This window comes from Rhineura floridana, chromosome 10 (genome assembly GCF_030035675.1).
Source record: "Rhineura floridana isolate rRhiFlo1 chromosome 10, rRhiFlo1.hap2, whole genome shotgun sequence".
NCBI classification, from domain to species: Eukaryota; Metazoa; Chordata; class Lepidosauria; order Squamata; family Rhineuridae; genus Rhineura; species Rhineura floridana.
The window spans coordinates 38,276,988-38,297,339 of record NC_084489.1 but is presented as its reverse complement, the minus strand read 5'-3'; the positions used below and the strand labels follow the sequence as shown (position 1 = coordinate 38,297,339).

At 44.6% G+C, this 20,352-nt stretch overlaps 4 protein-coding genes across 5 annotated transcripts in view; all 4 read right to left on the bottom strand.

Moving 5' to 3' along the window:
* The window catches only part of HOXA3 (homeobox A3), a 68,365-nt gene extending 53,984 nt beyond the window's left edge, over window positions 1-14,381 (bottom strand). Inside the window, exon 1 of the mRNA XM_061587313.1 lies at window positions 14,358-14,381. The gene's annotated coding sequence lies outside the window, so the exon portion shown is untranslated. The remainder of the gene's footprint in view (window positions 1-14,357) is intronic.
* Window positions 2,521-14,435, bottom strand: LOC133365443 (homeobox protein Hox-A5-like). The gene is made up of 3 exons (XM_061587325.1): window positions 14,358-14,435; window positions 4,877-6,115; window positions 2,521-3,594 (listed from the first exon to the last, which is right to left on the bottom strand). The coding sequence occupies exons 2-3, from the start codon at window positions 5,517-5,519 to the stop codon at window positions 3,344-3,346; spliced, it is 894 nt and encodes a 297-aa protein (XP_061443309.1). The 5' UTR covers window positions 5,520-6,115; window positions 14,358-14,435; the 3' UTR covers window positions 2,521-3,343.
* Window positions 6,523-14,441, bottom strand: HOXA6 (homeobox A6). Of its 2 annotated transcripts, XM_061587329.1 has the most exons (6): window positions 14,358-14,441; window positions 13,252-13,425; window positions 12,470-12,624; window positions 11,897-11,955; window positions 9,686-11,795; window positions 6,523-8,041 (listed from the first exon to the last, which is right to left on the bottom strand). In XM_061587329.1, exons 5-6 carry the CDS (start codon window positions 10,134-10,136, stop codon window positions 7,785-7,787), a joined length of 708 nt encoding a protein of 235 aa, XP_061443313.1. In that variant the 5' UTR covers window positions 10,137-11,795; window positions 11,897-11,955; window positions 12,470-12,624; window positions 13,252-13,425; window positions 14,358-14,441; the 3' UTR covers window positions 6,523-7,784. The 2 variants fall into 2 exon arrangements, with proteins under 2 accessions (XP_061443313.1, XP_061443314.1); XM_061587330.1 differs by lacking the exons at window positions 11,897-11,955; window positions 12,470-12,624; window positions 13,252-13,425 and having other exon boundaries at window positions 14,358-14,439.
* Window positions 14,442-15,852: 1,411 nt separating this feature from the next.
* Window positions 15,853-19,423, bottom strand: HOXA7 (homeobox A7). Its single transcript, XM_061587331.1, is given in 3 exon segments — window positions 15,853-17,705; window positions 18,938-19,342; window positions 19,345-19,423. Coding segments are annotated over 3 exon segments (765 nt in total). The 5' UTR covers window positions 19,409-19,423; the 3' UTR covers window positions 15,853-17,409.
* Between the last annotated feature and the right edge of the window lie 929 nt (window positions 19,424-20,352).

The window sequence follows — 20,352 nt, the reverse complement described above, 5'->3', positions numbered from 1 at the left end:
TGTCAGACCTATGTGGGAGTGTAAAGGGATCTAATAGAACACCATAAGCTAACAACCGAATTCTTATTTAAGCAGGAGTCTGGGAGAGGAATCATTTAGACCTCATGTCCATACATGCGCCAGGTTATAAAATTCCTTTCTTTTGTAAAAGGAGTAGGTTCCGATCTTGCCAACCCTTATTCACCTGCATGGTTTTTAACTAGGAAGCGCTCCAGAGACATAACTGATCAGACTTAAAACTGCTCGTGTGAGTAAGGATTGCCAGGATCTGACTCTGACGGTACAAAGAAAGAAAGAAGAAAGAAAAGGAAGCAGAACAAAACAACAACAGAAAGAAAGAAAGAAAGAAAAAGAAGGGCTGCAGGGGAAAAGGGATGCTCTTTCACGCTTTCTTTCAACCCTGGAAATTCAAAGACTTAAAAGTTAAATCCGGCCATAAAGTTTATTGCTGAGTAATCACACGCTGGTGAGAAGAGTCTACTTAAATAAAAGAATGCTGAACTTAACAGGGCAGCTGGGGCCTACCCTGCAATTGCCAGCCAGATATCTATATATTCATATATCTATATCTTTATATATCTGTCTAAGAGCAGGAGAATCTCCTGTAAAAGTTACAGTCAATCTGTTCGTTCAGGGAAAAGAAAGAAAGGAAAAAGAAAGGAACCAATGGGAATATAGATATTGGGCTTGCCAGGAATCTACGGTAATGGTATAAATTGCAGAGAGAGAGAGAGAGAGAGAAAGACTATGTACACACAGGCACACGAGAGAGAGATAGGTAGGTATGGCCTTAGACGCAAGAAGTTCACCCACTTGGAAAATCATTGCTGTATCAATTCGCCCTAGGCAGATCGGGATGCGCATTCTTCAGATATAGCCTATAGCTGGATCTCTGTCCTTTGGGGGCAAAACATCGCCTTCGGACTCTGCCCCATGATAAACAAAAGCACTGGACACTGAAAAGTTCATGGAAGCGAAGGAAGTCATTATCATTTGCCGTACTCAAAGTAATTAAAGTTAGGCCTCAAAATCCATCTCTGCCAAAGTTTGCTTGGATTTGATTGATAAAAAATAGGAGCCTTTAGATCAAAATAGGAGGGATGAGGGGGAACAGTTCCCCCGCCCCCTCTAAACCTGCATCTTCAAGAAGTTATTTTTCCCTATCTAATCAACGTGATAGTGCTAAAAAGGACCCAGGCAACCACAGTCCAGTTCTCCGCTGTATAAATAAACTTAAGCAACTTGTGCACAGAACTTACCTTAACTTGCAATGAGCCATTTTTTTCAGAGAGTATTTGAGAACTTGGGGGGAATGGATACTTCTGTACCTAAACCTGACAATTTGAATGACCAGGAGGCACACGTAGCCTGCAAAAGAGTCAAATGAAGTCCAGCGTCAGTGTGATTATATGTTATGTGGTATATAATGTTGGATGACAACTCCCCAAAACCATAAAACTTACTTTAATGGCACCACGTGACCTTTTATAGCCAGTGAGCCTATCTGTCTGCGCTATGGATGATTTTACGATCTAATTCATAGACAAAACCCTATTCATTTGGCACCCAAATGTCATATAGCCGGAACTGGGGCTTATAAAGTTTACTGTTTTATAACTTTGAAGGGAAGGCATCAATGTAACCCGTCTGTAAATGTGCAAAGCTTTAGTTGCGCTTAGAGGCTCAGAAGAGTTAACCATTCAAGCCCTGGTGGGGGTAAGTAACGTTACATTTCTAGCAAAAGTAGCTGTAACAAAAATAAATAAATATTATGTTGAAGGGTGGAATCCCCTACCCCACCCCAAATTTTTTTCCCCAGTATCTTTTAAGAGTGCATAATGAGAAAATGGGTGCATCTCTTTTATTTATGTAATTTTTCACGTTGGATGGTGTTCACAGATGCAAGAGCGTCTACTTTGCCTATTTAGCTTTCTTTGGTTACAAGGATAAACCTACGGCGAGAGATAAACTAGGTTCTAGTGATGATAACGTTGTTGAAGGAAGCAGGGTTTTTTTCCAGCCAAGGAAGAGCTGAAGTTTGGGGCTCCCCCCGTTTTCCCAAAACAAAGAACTGGCTGAGGGTCTGTAATGTAAAGGTTCCATCCAGAAAAGAACTTGTATTTACTCGTGTTTGTATTTACTTGAATCACGGTTAGTTTCTTCTCCAGCTTTGCTCTAGTTAGAGGTAGGAGGCTAAAGAGGCAATGCACCCCCATTAGGGTACAAACCAGACCACCCGCAAAAGGTAAAAAAGGGAAAGTGGGGAAAGGGGAGTTCGATGGGGAAGAAAGAAAAGGGGAAAAACCCTTACAATAGAAAGTTTATTTTTCCAGTCAGTTATTTAAAAAAAACAGTTTTTTTAAAAAGCCGATCACATTTTTTTCCTCAAACAGCCGGACTTTGACTCTATGTGTAACTTCGTTCACCAAAAAGAAAGAAAGAAAGAAAGAAAGAAAGAAAGAAAGAAAGAAAGAAAGAAAGAAAGAAAGAAAGAAAGAAAGAAGAGAGAGAGAGAGAGAGAGAGAGAGAATTAAAAAGATACGTTACTGAAGCTGCGCTTAATAAAAAGCCACTTCTAAGAATTCGTGCAAAGAGTCATATACAAAGGCACAGCAAGGACATACTGTCTGGAATCACAGTTTTCGTCACAGATTCACTATTCACTACACGTTAGGACACGTTCAGTTTGCATTTCATCATAATTCACCTCTACAACAGCCATTAATGACACAGGAATTAGATAGGTAGTTTCTGATTGGAAATCTTGGCCACAGCTTGGAGCTATACAGACACTGACACGTTTTGAACACACATGCACAGTTAAGCACAGCGAGTGCAACACACACAGAGAACATAGGGATTCAAACAGGACTGGAACGCGGGGCGCAGAGAGCCAGAGGGGAAGGAGGGGGAACCAAGGAAGGAGCAGATCGCTCTCCTTCACTTTTTGCGTGAAAGGTCCACCCCCCCTCGGGTTTTTTTTTTACAGTTACTTCAAGTAACACCACTCGCTTCATATAAATAAGTTAAAACATCTACATTTTTTTTCCTTCAAGACAAAAGCCATTCAAGACAAAGAAATGCACGGGAAGCAGATCTACTGGTAACACGCGCTAGAGAGGATCAATTAAAACAGGCTCATGATTAAAAGATGGGCTTAGGGGGGCTCCTTCGGCCTCCCGGGGAAGTTAGAGCAAGTCAATGTAAAAGGGCGAGAGAGAAGGAGAGAGGCTACTGACATTCCACGCAGGGTCAGCTCATATAATGCTGCTCAGTACTCGTTTTGTTTTGTTTTCCGGGAAGGAAGCAGCAACAGCAGCAGCAGCAGGGCCGGGGGCTTCTCTTAAGGGCGGAAGGCTCCTCCCGCCGCTGCCATGCTCATACTCTTCAGCTTGTTATCCTTTTTCCACTTCATGCGCCTGTTTTGGAACCAGATCTTGATCTGTCTCTCTGAGAGGCAAAGAGCATGTGCTATTTCAATCCTCCTCCTGCGGGTCAGGTATCTATTGAAGTGAAACTCTTTCTCCAACTCCAGGGTCTGGTAGCGGGTGTAAGCAGTCCGAGCCCTTTTCCCTTCGGGTCCCCCTATGTTGTCTGCAACGGGGGAAAAAAGAGGGGGTGACGGTTTAGACTTTGGCAAGAGAAGACACCTACGCGCGCGTCCCTTCTTCTCAGATCTTTCTCTCCCCCTCTCTTTCCTTCTCCGGCTTGTTTGGGTATTGAGTTGGAAGACAGTGCTCAACAAGTGCCTCCTCCTCCTCCTCTTCCTCCTCCTCCTCCTCCTCCCCCCATCTCGTTCCCCTTCCATTCCCTTCAATAATCTGCAGCGGTGTAAATTTCAATCGCCTCCCTGTGACTCTTCTGGGGAATGTATTTCATCACAGGGAAACTCGAGGAAAAGACATGATTGCAATTCCCTTCTACACCCGGATCCTGAATATATTATGACTTCGAAGTCAATTCCCCTTTTGTCCTCAAGAGAACCTACTTCCTAAGAATATGTTTAGGATCGTGGTGAAGTTTTGACTCAGACTAGGGCGAGCTACGAAAGAAAAGAACTGGGGGGTGGAAACTCACACAAACAAAGCACCTTCCAAGTTCCATTCCCACTCCTGATCTGAACGTACTTTATTTGGGAGTCAGTGGGAATGATTTCCAAGTCAATGCACTGTGGACTGCAGGATTAACCTCCCCCATTGCCCCCCCCGACTCCCCTCTTAAATTTTTCCTCGACTTCCTTCCCTCCCAGAAAAATCTCCGCCATACACACACATTATTTGCTCAACTTCTTTTTTGATATAATTAGTAACGGTGTTTTTCACTGGACGGTCGTCGTCATAAATTACAGAGGCTGACATGCACTATTCAAGACTCTCTCTCTCTCTCTCTCTCTCTCTCTCTCTCTCTCACACACACACACACACACACACACACACACACACACACACACACACACACACACACACACACACACACACACACACACACACACACACACACACACACACACACACACCACCACCACCACCACCACCACCACCACCACCACCACCACCACCACCACCACTTCAATTACACCTTACAGTCCTGGAGACTTGGAAGAGTTCTTAAGAGGAGGCTGGCTCGCTCTACCCCGATTTCCAGCGTTCCCCTTGCCTTCAGCCGCAGAGCCCTTTCCAGGAGGGACAGGGGGCTTTCTCCGGATAGAGCAGATGGACAGGCAGGCAGACAGCCACACGCATACAGCCAGGAGAAGGCACATTTCTTGAACCCCCATTTTCTCTTTTTCAAGCAATATCTCTTAGATCTACATCCCTCCTCTCTCGCTCTCCCTCTCGCTCTCCTATTATATATAGTAAATTGGGCATGCCTTTACCATGGCTTATGTGCAGTTTTCTCATCCAGGGGTAGATCTGGGGCTGTGGAGGCTGTTGGGCTGTGCTTTGGTCGTTCTGCTGGGAATTCGCCTGCTCGCCGCTGGCTGGGGTGTCATCTTCAGTGCCAGGCGACGTACTTAGCACTTCTCTGCCTAGGTGGGGATTGTTGCCGGTGCTGGTGCTGCTGGCGCTGCTGGCGCCGCTGCTGGAAGTGGCCGAAGTGCTGGTCGAGTTTGCTGTGGAGTTTTTCACGCCGCCGTGATGAGCGTCGCCGCTGACAGGCGAGGTGGCCACGGCGGCGGCGCAGGGCAGCGGGTCAGGCGGAGGCGAGTGAGTGGCCGCCGTGGCCGCCGCCGCCGCCCGGTTGGCGTACCTGGCCTCGGGGGCGGCGTTGGTGGCGCTGGAGGGGTAACTGCCGCGAGCCCTCTCCGTGGGGCCCCCTGCCGCAAAGTGGCTGGAAGCCGAGCGGCCGACGCTGAGGTCCATGCCATTGTAGCCGTAGCCGCCGTACCTGCCGGAATGCATGCTGGCGGAGTCCCTGAATTGCTCGCTCACGGCACTAGGATCTCCATAATTATGTAACGGGTAGTCCGGGCCATTTGGATAGCGACCGCAAAATGAGTTTACAAAATAAGAGCTCATTTGTTTTTTGTTTTTTTTGATCGGGGGGCTTGATTTGTGGCTCTTTGCTTCGTTTTTTGGTGCGTCTATAGCACCCTTGCACAATTTATGATGAATTATGGAAATGACTGGGACATGTACTTGGTTCCCTCCTACGTAGGCACCCAAATATGGGGTACGGCTTCATATCACGTGCTTTTGTTGTCCAGTCGTAAATCCTGCCTGATGACCTCTAGAGGTAAACTCGTGCACTAAATGGGGGAGTTGGGTGGATGCAGAAGGGCTGGGGCGCGTGCCCGGCGCGCGAGCCCGCCGCCAGCTCCTGACTGTCAGGCGGCCTCGTGCGCCACCGTCTGGAGACAAGCTAGATTTTCACCCTTCCCAGCCAGTGGCTGCACGCAGGGCTGGGGTCGAATCGAGGTTACAGCCCATTATAGCAAAATTATGGCATCTCTCACACAGTTCCATTAGTATGGACCAATTGTTAAGGGCTATCGGCTCCAGATCAGAAAACCAGCAAGAATTCAGAAGCACAGGGAAAATATATTCACCCTTCCATTTTCAATAAGGTTCCTTTTATCTTGCATCCTTTAAAAAACCCCAACATCCGTATTCTGCTGGAGATTTTAAAAAAGAAAAGCAAAAAATAACTTCGTATTTCTATTGTAGGATGAAGGTAAAAGGCTGATTATTGTTTAAGCCACTTGGGGGTAAATAATAAAGCTCAGCATTCTAGCAACGATTACTACGGTGTATTTCTCGGGCGCTTGAAAAACCAGGGAGGAAGAGAAGGTGGGGGATCGACTGCTGTTTATTTTTTAAAGATCAATGCTCGTTTCAATATTTCCTTTCAACTGAGCTGTCCTTTAATACTCTTTTAAATAGGATGTAAGTTAAAAGAGGGGGAGAGAGTCCATTATAATTTTGTGATACCATGGACATTTCCTCTCTCCCCCTTCTCTTTGAAATATATATATGGTGGTGATGATCTTTTGAGGGAAAGGTTCTCAATATTTCACTTTTATTAATATTCAGAGCCATCGCCCAATAGGTACAGTTCTCACAGTATGGAAAAATATCTTCGTTTCCACATATATACATAGGACGCCAAACACTCTTAACAGCATATATGACGATACATTTTCACTGAACTGTTATTTAAAGCAAACCTTGCGTGCATCTGATCCTTCCTTTACACATCCTCTATGACACCATATGACAATAGCTGCATTTCTACCTTAGTTTATTATTATTATTATTAAGCATATTTGTTGTTGTCTAGTAATTTAACCAAACATGAAGGAGTAGGAAAACATCCAACAGTATTTTGCCTACTCCGTCCTTATTACTTAGAAATCAAAGCCACCCTTGATGTTCAAGGAATATATTTCCAATAAAACTCTAATAAGAACCCTGCCCACCTAAAAAGACTCTTCTTTCACTTTTTATGCTTTTATTTACAGTATTTTGACCCTTGAAAAATTCAGGGTTTTGCTATTTTTCAAAAAAAAAAAATAAAGTGGCCATTTTAAAACTCACATAGTGAGCCATCAACAATTAAAGATTTTTAAAAAACTTAATCTCAATATTGAAATTGCCACGTTTCCTATTTTTGGAGAGTTCCATTCATATGTTTCATTCAAATGTACAAGGAAACAAGGTTTTCTTAATCCTTAATATTTTGGTGCCATAAAGTTGCCATGCCAGGGTACATTTCAAGAAGTCCCATTGAAATCAGTGGGTTTTTATTTCCGAATGAATGGGCTCAGGTTTGAGGTGAACAGGAGAAGAACGATGAGCAATAATATACCCCGATTTAGTAGCAAAGACATAAATAAGAAGCCTGTACATCTCTGGCCATTCTAGAATATGGTTTCCCTTTGAACAAGCGACTGGAGCTTTTTGTGTGTGCCTGGAAGCCAATCCATCTAATCACAGCCTATCAGATATCGATGCTCCACTTGAAACATTTTTTTAAAAAAAGAATCTTAATCATATCTGAAGCATTTTAAAAATCCTAACTTACGCTTTGGAGACCTATGTACACCACGCCCTTCTAAGTCCAGTTATTCTATTGATCCACAAAGAAATCCACAGTTAATTGCAAATATATAGATGTAGATATATAAATATGTATATATTTTAATCAAGCCTTTGAGAATATCAGAATAAGAATAATCACAACTAGGGATTTTTTTCTTGGAAGAAACTCATTGGGAGGGATAGGGAAGAAAAGGAAAAAAGCCACTAATGAAAAAGTCTGGTGACTTTTTTTTAAGCATGGTTTTAATCCCCTGTCTTTTCCTCTGTTTCTTCGCCGGGCTGGGTGGAATTGATCAGTTTGCTCTCTTTTTTCCACTTCATCCGCCTGTTTTGAAACCAGATTTTAATCTGTCGCTCAGTAAGGCAGAGGGCGTTGGCGATCTCAATCCGTCGCCTTCTGGTTAAATATCTGTTATAATGGAATTCCTTCTCTAACTCTAAGGTCTGGTATCTGGTGTAGGTTTGTCTGCCCCGTCTGCCCTGCGTTCCATACACCGCACCTATGGAAGTAAAGACAATAGGATCTCAGTTGGCGAGGCCTGCGAACTTTCTGTTCACAGAAGAGGGTAAAAAGACCTCCAAGCCAGGCTCCTTATTTTCTCCCCCCGTTCCTTACATAGGACCTAATGGAGGAGAGGCTCAGTGACCGCCTCACGTTTTCCGAGCGTAATCTTTCTCAGGGATTTTCAGCTGATATATTTGAGAGCAGAATCTTCAGGGCCAAATGTTTTTATTGACAATAAGACTACATTTCATACTGCGCTCAGTGCACCAAATGCCCTTATATGATACACAAATAGGCACATATGCACACATTGTGAATGACTCATGTGTGTGTGTGTGTGCATGCATGCGAGTTACGTTTTATGTCTCTCTGGAGTGTGTAGAACACTCAGGCGGCAATCCTATACCCACCAGCCTGGGAGTAAGCCCCGTTGAACTCAGTGGGACCTACTCATGAGTAGACATGCCTAGGATTATGCTGTTAGAGTACCTGGGCAGGATCCAGCCAAAGTTAAGCAGCTTTAAGTTCCATTCATTTTCAAAAGAAGACTCAAGCATGAGCAGGTCCTTAACTATCCTGCATTTGAAATAAGTGAGACCTGAAAGTGTTAATTTTGGCTGGATAGTGACCCTTCGTAATAATTAAGCAAACAAATACCAGACCCTAAACACATTATTTGCAGGGCCATAGATTTCAGTAAAACCCATTTCCAAGTAAGTGCTTTTAGGATGGCAGTCTAGACTTGACGCATAGTCAATGGAAAAATAAATAAATCCTAATATGTATCCTTAAAGCAAGAATCCCCCCTCATGTTATAATAACTACACTGTGGTTTTCCCCCTCCCCAAGAAACAAACTCACAACGGAAGAAGGTTAGAGGGGTGGGTGGAGGAAAACCTGAAAAAATACATCTGGAATTTAAATATTGTAAGCCTTTTCCTATCCATTCTAAACTTCCATTTTAAGGACAAAGAATGAAATTCCGCTCCATTAAAATCAATGGGAATTTGGCCATTGATCAAGTTTCCTCTCTTCCCACCCCCTCTGCCCCCAGTAGATGATTTGTGTGTGCGCACATATTACTGAGAGACGTGCATTCAGTAGCTGATACTTACACCCTAATGAGTGGGTGAAGGGGGGAGGAAGAGAGAATCTGTCTTGCAAATATATTGAGCAGTCAGTACAGAGGGCATAGTCCTCTGCATTACTCTCATGGAAGGGGGACTTCTTTGTGTGTTGTTGTTCCACAGCAGTAGTAGTAACTACCACCGAAGCCTAAAAACGTTAACTTCACAGTAAATTACACTAATTCCTATGGAATTGGCTTTCAGGTAGGTTTGTTTGGGACTGCAGCTTTTATCTGCTGACTCAGACTTTAGACGACTTTTTAAACAAAGGCTTTCCTCTTCAAGACAGCCCCAAACCTGTCAGGTTCAAGAAGAACCTGGAAAGAAGTCTCAGGTTACCCACTGGCTTGCAGGTGGCATTGGTCTTCATAGGCAGTCTGAGAAAGTTCCTTCCCAAAAAGAAAAAAGCATCTTCCTTCATCCGCCCCAAAACATTCACTCCCTTACTTTCACCCTCACACCTCCCTACCCCACCCCATCCCTTGATTCTTGGTTGCATCCCAATGACTTACCAGCACACGAGTTCATCCTTTGCATCCAGGGATAAACGGGACTGGTGTACTTCCGGTCGCTGCCTTCTTCGTTTATGATTTTGGCTGGCCCGCTCTCTGGTTTGTACTGCTGGTCAGAAGCAAAGCAAGGCAGATAGTCCCCAGGGTGGCTGGCCCTCTGCTTGCCACTACCCGAGGGCGAGGAGGCGCCGCCCAGGTCCTTGTCTGAGTAGAAGCAGGAGGCTCCATAGTCGTAAGATGCCCGGTTGCAGGCGATGACCGTGCTGGTGGACTGTTGGTAGAAGCAAGGTGAGGAGTAGGTCTTGTCCTGCAGGCTGCTGACCCCATAAGAGGCTGGAAAGTGCCTCAGAGCCTCGTAGCCAGCTGGGTAGAGGGGGATCTGCCCGAGGAACGACTCCTGCCCATTAGGCAGGCTCCCCGGGAAAGTGTGATTCACAAAATAGGAACTCATTGACGCTCCCCAGATCCCGGACCGTGATTTGTTGTGTATTAGTACATCTGGCTATAACTATTAGTAGTCATCGAAGTGGTTTGTTTCTGGATGGCCGAGCGCCAAAAGCGACAGCAGCAAATAGCACCAGCTGACGGCTCGGCGACCAATGAGAGAGCGGCGGAGGGCCCTTCTCCCCTGGGACCCGCCGCCACCGAGCCAGCAAAGTTACAAACAACACCCCCCGCCACCTCAGCCGCCGCCGGAGCCTGGCAGATGGATAGCAACTTGCAAGCAGCAGTTATCGTCTACTGTGCCAAAAAGCTGGGGGTAATCGGAACTGCTGGAGAGGAATTGTGTGCGTGTGTGTGTGATTGTATAGATAAATAAATCAAGGAAGTGACGCGGGTGGCACCTCTACAAAGTTAGGGTGTACAGACTGAGGGTATTATCAATGAGCGCCCAGGAAACTCCCCATTACCCCCACCCCATTCATTCTTTCGTCAGTATCCGACAGCCTCCCCCCGCTCCCGAAGATGAAAGCAACGCAGCCGGTTGATTTATGTGGTATTTAAGTGTTGTTGTTTTTTAAGGGAAATGTCAAACAAGTTCGAAATGGGAAGATCAGCTCTGATCTGATTGAAAAGAAACAACCTCAGTTAAAAGCGTTCTTTCTCTTCCCAGCCCTTATTTGGGGGTGGGGGTGGGGGTACAAGCTTAGTCATGCAAGGCTTCCCCAATGTTTCCATTCAGAATATAATACGCGAATATAATTTAGCCTAGGTATTTTTGTTAATAAGAAAACACACGCACAGGCACACACAAACAACGCAACAATATTTCTTCCTTCCTTCCTTTTTTCCTTCCTTTCTTTCTGAGCCCCTCGACAGCGAAAGAAAAGGATCTCCTCTGTTAAAGATAATCCAGACAATTTTAATAGTAGATCATGAGCCGGAAAGAAAGTGGCGATCTCTCGGTACATTGTTGTTGTTGTGTGTTGCCAATGGGTGCTTTTCAAAGGAAATCCTCTGGAAGTAGCTGAGGACGACACCAGCTGCTTTGAAGAGATGGAATTGTTCCAGCAAAAACAGGCATGTTTTTCTTGTTGACATTTTTAAACTCGTCAAGTAATATATTTGCAGCTTTAGCCTGTTGTTGTTTTAATCTAGCAGGCGAAGGAGAAAACCCCAGTAATGGCCAATCTTTTATAAACTACTTATTTGGGCTGCCCCATTTCATAATTACATTTAACCTGGTTGTTGCTGGGTATTGTGTGTGGTATTTTAGAAAAAATCTAGCAAACATTTTACTTTTATTTATTTTTCAAACGTGGTAGAACTTTCATAGTAGTGAGAACAAAATTGTATATCCAGGCCTGAAGTTAAAGAAGTGCTAATGATATCGTCTGATAGAGCCATGTCTTAAATGCATTCTAAGCGTATTTACTCAGGTGTAAGTCCCATTGAGTCCACTGGGCCTTAGGCCCAAGTAAGTGTGCACAGGATTGAAGCCCAAAATATATTTTCTGTGCTAGTTGTTTACATAGCATTCACACTTCCCTCCGCAGTCTGCTTTTTGAATAGGTGCTGTAATAACTGGCCCTCACTTGGCTTGAAAGCCGTTGAGGTTTGTTCCTGTTGTAAACCAGTATGTTTCATTTCCGGAGTCTGATTGCGGTATCTATAAAACAGCAGTAAGTTAAAACATCCCTCCTCCACCTCCCCATCGCGCCTATTGTTTGTGTGCCCCTAATCGGAGTTTCACAGGGAGCTCTCGATTACCTCCAGTAATGGTGTGTTCTTTTCAAAGGACTTCCCCAATCGTATCCCTCAAAGGTTACCTATAAATGCAGTTGACAGCATAGGTGGAAATATGCATAAACGCAGAAACAGGAAACCAACCATTACTGATGACCAAAATAAATACATTTTCCAACATTTTGCATTGCATTTCAAGCATCAACATGCACATAATCTAAAGGGGAAAAAAGTTCTTACAGTTGAAGGAAACAGGGAACATTTCTCCATTGTCTTAGGGTAGTGCTCTGTTTCCATTTGTTTTAATGAGTAAAATACCACTCTCAGATCATCATGCAAATATGAGGAGCTAGTAAACACTTGCATGGTAGGAAAGCGTATGTAAACTCAACTCCAAAACGAAGGAATTTCCCTAATTTTCTTGCTTTCTTTCTTTCATCGATAGCAAAATAAACCAGAATAGAAACGCGAGAAAGTACACACATAGTCACCAGGTCTCCAGCTAGTTGATTTAGCAAAATGCAATGGAAAAAAGAAAACAAAACAAAAAACAAATCTTGGTTTCAAGTCCAATGAATGAATAATATCAACGTTTACCTATAGGAAAGGCCTTTCCCCGCCAGCGCGAGGTTCCGAGACCCACATCTGCTAAGCAGAAGCGTGGCCAAAGACGGCACCTTCTCAAATGAACCCAGACAAACTCCCGGAGACACATTCCTTGGTGAAGCAAGGTAAACAGCCCGAGTGTCCTCCTTTAAAAGAAAACATGCAAAACTCCAAAACTTGTTAAAAATAGCTGCATCCGTCGATTTAAATGGGTGACTACCACTTTAACAATAGGAGGATTTCCCCCTCCCCTCCTTCCCACTCCTTCCCACTCCCTCCTTATCCCGTCTTTCATTCAATCGAAGCCATAAGTCAAACAAAGTTAGAATACAGGTGCGGGGGGCTGTAACCCTCTTAAGCTTAAAAGCTCCCTTCTCATAAGGTATGAATCCACTTGCAAATCCTTATATGCAGAGATGCAATCGACATTTAGCTAATAGCCGCAAATCCAAACAGTTCTCACAATCCCAGCCATTGTTTAGACTGAACGAGTATTGAGCAGCCCGCACAGTCCTTCCAATTCACCACGCCAAGCAATCCGCTCAATAACATCTTTCCAGGATGTCCCTTTGAATTCCCGTCTGCTACATACTTTTTAAATCTCTCACGGGAAAATATCCTTAAAGGAATAAAGCTTGATGGGGGCAACTGAAGGTCGATTTTTACAAACAGAGTTTTCCAATAGAAAGCAACCCGTTACGTTTCGTGGGGCGTGGGGGAGGGGATGTGTGTGTTTTACTGGCGGTTGTCCCGGCCCACGCTGCGCCTAGTACCTTCTTCAGCCACAGAGTGGCAGCACTGAGTATGCTCCTCTTGGAGATAAATAATCCGACAGTCACTGCGGTTGCAGTCAACCAGATACTGCAATGCACGCGTAATTCTTTATCAACTCGGAGAAGGGGGGAATAACCCCATCGTTTTGAACATGTACGACAATTGCTGTTCACCTTTAATAACGGAAATGAATTTTTGAGAATATACAGTGAGAAGTACTTTCCTCTTAGAAAACCGTGTTAAAGAAGCAACACAAAATGGGAGAACCACACAAAATCGCTTGAGAAAATATAACTCTGCTACCACAAACCTGCATCTATACGAGTTTTAAAGATAATTTTCTATCATTCCATTAACCTTTTCCCCTCTCCCCTCCAAAAGTAAGTAAATAAATCTCGGTTTTGAGGATCTGAAGTGAGCATCCTCATTGCATTTAATCTTCAGTTATCATTAATGAACAAGCTGCATTTCAGGACTTTAAAAAGCCCCCAATATTATACAGGCATCAAACAGGATAGGTGACTCCAATACTATTATACACACCTCTTCATTTGAAGACCAAGCAATCCAATGCATGCATAATCTATCCTCTGACATTCCCAGAATTAATATTCACCTAAAATCTAAAATGAAGCGATAAAACTGCCAAGCTCTTTTACACTGATAAAACTCATAGACTTTAAAAAAATCTCTTAGCAACAACAATCACAAACGAAACATGACAACTCAGAACGAGTATATGTGGTTAATATATACACCTTATCAACATTCCAACCCTGCGTTTCTAAACAATGCAGCATTTAATTACTGGTTTTTTAAAAAATACAACCCACCCCAGAATACCCATGTCTTTAAAAACACAGGTTATTCTTAAACAAATGATGCTTCAGCGGTGTTAAAACAGCATGTCTACAGGCTCATTAATAGCTCTTGTCTGTTTTGAATGTGCCCGGCACAGTCCAGGAACCACTAATGCATTCGCACCTTTGGCGGATCGACATTCTACATCTAGTCTATTTTAAAGAAAGATGCTGCTATTCTAGATTTGTCTAGCCTAATGTAACAGGGGTTACTTGCTCATGGTGATGTTCTCTGCATTTCTCACCTTTTAGGTTCTGGCTCGTAGGAGCCCCTGCTACTTTGACAGCTGTCGCTTTGGCTGCACCGGAGACGAATCGCTCTCCTTTTGGTGCCAGAAGAAGCGGGAAATTAGCCAGGTTGCGAGTTGAAAATCTGCCACTCCAGCGCTTTGAATCCAATATGCCACACCTTCCGGCGGAGGAACTGGAAATTGCCATCCAAGACCTGCGTTCTAGGCGGGTGCCTATGCTGAACTTCCATACCCTCGGCTCCCTATTGACTTACAAAGGACAAATGAAAATCGGGGGTGGTGGTAGAGGTGGGGGGAACTGAAAAGCCAGAGAGATCCGAAGCAGGACAGAGCTGAGCAAAAGAATGCAGCTCTATTCTCGCCAGGGAAATTATAAAAAAGTTCATGTTCACGGTTACCATCCACATGACCGTCGGCAACCAATGGAGAAACCGAGCCACTCATAAAGTTGTATTGCAAAGTTGTAAATTTTCATAAACAACAACGGATTTATGGCTCTTTCCTCATCACTAAGAAAGAGGCAGGACTTAGAGAGGCGCCATTTTACCAGGAAGGCGGCCCAAGATTTTTTAAAGGACCCACAGTTTGAAAGATTATTTTATTGTATTTTATTGGGGAGGGGGGACTTTTTAATTGATACGTGCATCAAGCAGCACAGCAGGACATCTGCCCTTATTCCACTTAGCAACCTTATTTATCTTTCCCTTTTAAAACATCGTTTTGTAAAATAATTTAATTCTTAAACCAGCCAGCCTTGCTTTTAAAAAAAAAAAAAGTGGGGGAGGGGAGAGAAACTGATGCTCACGAAAATATTTTGGAAAAAGGCCCAGAAAGGAGGTTGTGTATGTGTTGTATCTTTTGTTACTTTTGTTGTTCAGTCTGCTAACGCGCACACTAGGGGCTGCGCCTTCGTTGTGTTTGATCCCAGAAATTTCATATTGTCTTTCTCCTTTTAATGTGGACTTCCTCCTATGCAGTGGGACGAGCTTTTAAAAACCAAATTCTCCTTCTGTTTTCGTGCTCAAATAAAGGCCGTAGTCCTATTCACACAGGAGTAAATATCACCGACTCAGTGTGACCCACTTCGAAATCAGTTGCATGTGTGATTTCTAACGAATCAGTAGACACAGATTAAGCCAAATCTTATATTTTAATCCCCATTAACTAAATCCTCCGTGGAAGAGACTCCGCTGGGAATCAAAGAGGTTTCCGCCCAAGTAATAATTGGGTTGCTAGCAGCCCCTCGCTCATTCTCTTATGCAAGGCATATTACTCTGAAAGTAGCTCTCGTCTTATTCATTGCATTAGACTTTATTTCCAAGTACTAGAATGGCAGAACTGGTATATTATCCATAATTGCTGTGGATTAATTTGTATATGCTCAGACCTTTTCCATTTGGTTGTGTGGGCGCTCGTATATATATGTGGGTATGTATACAACACACACGTGCATATGTATAATTAATACTCTTAATAAAAAATGAGGATCCATTGTCCCACAAGCATTTTTATTTCTTTGTAACATAAAACACATTGAACGCGGGCGATACACAAAAGTACTTCCAAAGAGAATTCCCGCTCAAGCACACACGCACGCACTCCCCCCGTCAATTTTTACACGAGATACCTCAATGTTCACAATGAACACAGTGAAAAACACATTGTAACGTACAATTCATGAATAAAGTTTAGCCAAAACTTTCATGGCAGAATTTATTAATACAGAGTTATGAACATTGCATCATGCTACGAAGTTTACCCAGTTTATGACATGTTATATTTATACATGAGGTCCAAGAAAAACAGAAGTTTCATCCCAGTATACGAGATATGTTAATAGTCATGAAAATCAAGGCTGCTTCAGACGTAACATATTCTGGTACTAGGAAGAGGGATGGAAAGGGGTTGGAAGTAGATATATATGGCCATTGCTTAAATTCTCTTGTTATCCATTTTTCTTCAGTTGCATCAAGCAGAACAATAGAGAAATTAAAAGGAAACATTTAATCAGCCAAGAAGAGTGCTGGACAAAAAAGAGGAGATGAAGCCGCTTTGTACAATCTTTACAACAACCCTTTTCACCTCCACCAAATTGGTTCTAGCCAAGACTAGTGAAGAAAGCTTCTATTGCAGCATATTGTTTCCACTTAATAATAGCCTTAGAATAAATATATTATTATATTTTAAAAACTTTAAATTATACTCAACAATACTCGGCATCAAAACCCACGTCAGACCTGGAAGGCCTCCGATTCCCCCCCCTTTTTATGCCTTCTTCTCTAAGCTTCAGGTCCTACACGGAAGTTACTTTAATATTGTAATCATCCCGTTTTGCATTAATAAAATACAGTTTAATTTTGAAGATAGGTAGGCGGAACTAGATAATAGGTAGTTTTGAAAATAGGTAGTACAAATCACTGTAGTTGAGTGTAGTGGTTTATTCATTGCTATTTTTCCCCCAAGGACTTCACACACCCCTCATCCTTCTGCAGGTTATTTAAGCAAAGAAAGAACAACAGAAACCCCGTAACTGGAAGTACATAGATCTTCAGTGTAAATTAGGTAGTTTGAGTGTGAGCCTAATGCACTTATCCCTTAGCGACTGAATGGGACCAATAGAGTCAGGTAGTTTATTTAGAAATTAACTTATATGGGGCTTGCTTTGCTTTTTTGCCCCTTAACATGTGCAAGTCATGATTCCCCTCCATCACAAACACCAGGGGAAAAAACCCCAATATCTATCCGTCTATCATGTAACAACAACAACAACAAAAATACAACAGGTTTGGATATTTAAAACCAAACTGGTCCGGTATTCCAGTGATCATTTACTCCTAGTTTACACAGAACTGTATCTTGGATGCTCTCAGGAGGGCCAGTCGAAGAGAACTCTCCTCCCCCCCGTTGGAATTGACTATTACAAGGGTCTTCCCCCCCCCAATGTATTTTAATTATTATTTCAAGAGAGCGTTCACAATGTCACGTGCATACAGAAGACGAGAGCTGACTCGGGCGAGTGGTGAGCCCGGGAGGGGAGCTCGTTCATTCATTCCGCTTCGTCCTCTTCTTCCTCCTCCTCCTCCACTTTCTCCACAGAGGGAGCGGCTGATGTGCTGTCGTTGGCCGCCGGGGCGCCACCGACGGCCTCTTCTTTATGCTCCTTCTTCCATTTCATGCGCCGGTTTTGAAACCAGATTTTGATCTGCCTCTCCGTCAAGCACAGGGCGTGGGCAATCTCTATCCTCCGGCGGCGGGTCAAATAGCGGTTGAAATGGAACTCTTTCTCCAGCTCCAGAGTTTGGTAACGGGTATAGGTCTGACGCCCTCTCTTCCTATCCGGACCTGAAGGCAGGATTTGGGGAGGAGGAAGAGGAAGAGGAGGTGGGGGCGGAGAAAACCACCAAAGTTAGAAAACCAGGAAATGAAGAGGGTCCATTCGAGCAGAGCTTCGGATCTGTTTACAAACAGGCAGCAAACAAATGGACGGCATCTTCCTCCTACGGCCTCCCAATCCCCGGCAAAGGCATTTCTGCTAAATACAGCCCCCATCTGAGCAAAGGGACACGAACGGAGCAATCCCATGTATGCCTACTCGGGAGTAAGCCCCACTGAGTCCACTGGGACTTTCTTCTTGGTAAGGGTGTAAGGGTCCACCGTCCGGTTTTGAAACCGGTCCCCTTGGAAGTAAGTCCCAATGAGCTCAGCGAGTCCCACTGAGTTCCTGCGCCAGGTATTTAAAATTGCGGGTTAACTTGTCTCAATGACCCAGGAGACGGCGGTCAGGAGAGAATTGGGGTTTCCAGCCGTAATTTCAAACGGAGGAAGGAAAAGCCGAGGGAGGCGGGGATGGTGGCTCAAAGGGACTCTAGGCTCAGCTACCCACCACACGCCAGACTCTGGTGGAAGGAAAAGCGGCGTCTGGAACTCAGGCTCTCTGTTGCTCCCTCTGAAGGAAGAGGTTTTGCTCCCGCTCTAGACAACCAATGGCCCATTTTAGTTTACATGGCTCCAACAACCTTTTCTGGCCTGTCTATAAGGGACCATATATATTTCGGGGGGGGGGATACAGGAAAAGAAATCAGGCGCTCTCGCTCAATGCAAGTATTAAAAGTTCCTGCTTTTCTCAGGCTTTTTCTCTCCTACGCGGTCCTACACACACACACACGCACGCACGCACGCGCACACACCCACCATTCTATTTGGCCGGGCGGGCGAGGAGAAGCGAGGGTCCCCCTTAAGCCCGTGTTCCTCTCCGGGCACCTTCGCCAGCCTTCCCTAGCGGGCCCAAAATTCAACCCAACGCTCCAATTTCATAACAAAGAGAGAGAGAGAGTGGAGTTAAATAAATTTACGAGGCTAGAACCCATTAATGGGGCCATAAAAAGTTTTATGAGACTAATTTACATACAATGCCACGGGCTTTCTGCGCAATGGCGCCGCTTGCTCTAATTAAAGACAGGCAGGCGCGCGCGCGCTCTCTGCGTGGAAGAACTTTCCCTGCGCCGCAATCCTCTGCCCGCCCGCCGGCAAGCGCTTTCCCTTCGCGTGCCCCCGCCCCGCTCCGCTCCCCATACCTGAAGACCTCATCCAGGGGTATATCCGGAAATTACTCTCAGCCTGGCTATGAAGGTTGCTTTCCTCCGCTTTCTCACAGCTGGTTTTGGTTAAGTCATTGCAGAGGACGGGAATGTTCTGATCGAAAGAGGAACAGTGCAGGTTGTAGGCGTCTGAACCCAGGCTGTATCCGGAAGAGAACGGGTTTTGATATATGGTACTGTTCACATTGTACAAGGCAGGCATGGAGGAGGTGAACGCGCTAGCGCCTGGTCCATAGCCGCCGCCGCCGCCGCCGCCGCTTCTGGGGGAGTTGGTAGCAAAGGAGCAAGACGTGGGCTCCGCATTTTGGAACAGAGAAGCAGCCCCCGTCGTATATTTGCTAAAAAGAGCGTTCACATAATACGAAGAACTCATAATTTTGACCCGTGATTTGTTGTCCGGTAGGCTTCGGTGTCGGTTTTACGAGGTAGCGTGATATATGATAACATTACACCCCCAGATTTACACCAAACCCCATTTTCTTTTGGACTGAGCTGCCTCCAGCACGTGACCAGTCATATGACCCCATCCTCCAATCTCCTCCTGCATCACAGGTGGTATAGATCAGGGTGGCTCACAAGGTCCTATAATGGAAGGGGAAGAGGATCAAGCCGATGCCGAACACATGAAAGGGCGGGAGGGAGGGGAGGGAGCGAGAGATTTTGCCGCTAAAGCGGCCGACGGTGGCCGCTGTTCTTGGAAGCTGCTCCGCGTAAAGCGTAGAGAGAGCGCAGAGAACCCGCTCGGCAGGGAGCTCGGAGACGAGGCTGAAGCGCGGCACTTTGAAATAGAAGCCTTTCTGGCGGCTGTTCCCCCTCCGCTTCTCTTCTTTACCAAAAGGCGGAGGGGGCGCTCCTCGTCTCTTCCTGCATCCACCCTCCCCAGTCATGTTTCCTGCCTAGTTCGAGAGGAACCACAAACCCAATTCTGAGTGGCCATGTATTTTGCACGGCTAGTTTTTCTGGCTTCTTATCGCTCCCCTCCTTTAGCCTCATCCATATTCCGAAAAGGGGGTGAAAGTACATTTTAAAAAACCAAAAACCTCGCCCATAAAAATAGCCCCATAGAAAAACAAAACCACACGGCATATATATGCGTGTGTGTGTGAATGAAAATGATTGTGCAAATCCTTCCATATCGTGCACACGTTATTTTTCTGCAGGAAAGAAAAAGTGAAATATTTTTATGGGAGGCTTCCTGATTTGCCAGTAGATTTATTAAGATATTGACGTAGTCTAATCGCTATCGACGAGATGAATGAAGGTTATTCAAGATATGCCTTTTCATCTCTCTCTCTCTCTCTTCCCCCCCCTTCTGCCAAATACTCTGACTCAAAAAATAGAGAGAGCCCAGGATATCTGAAGGAGGACTGATGGATATCTTTCAACGCTTC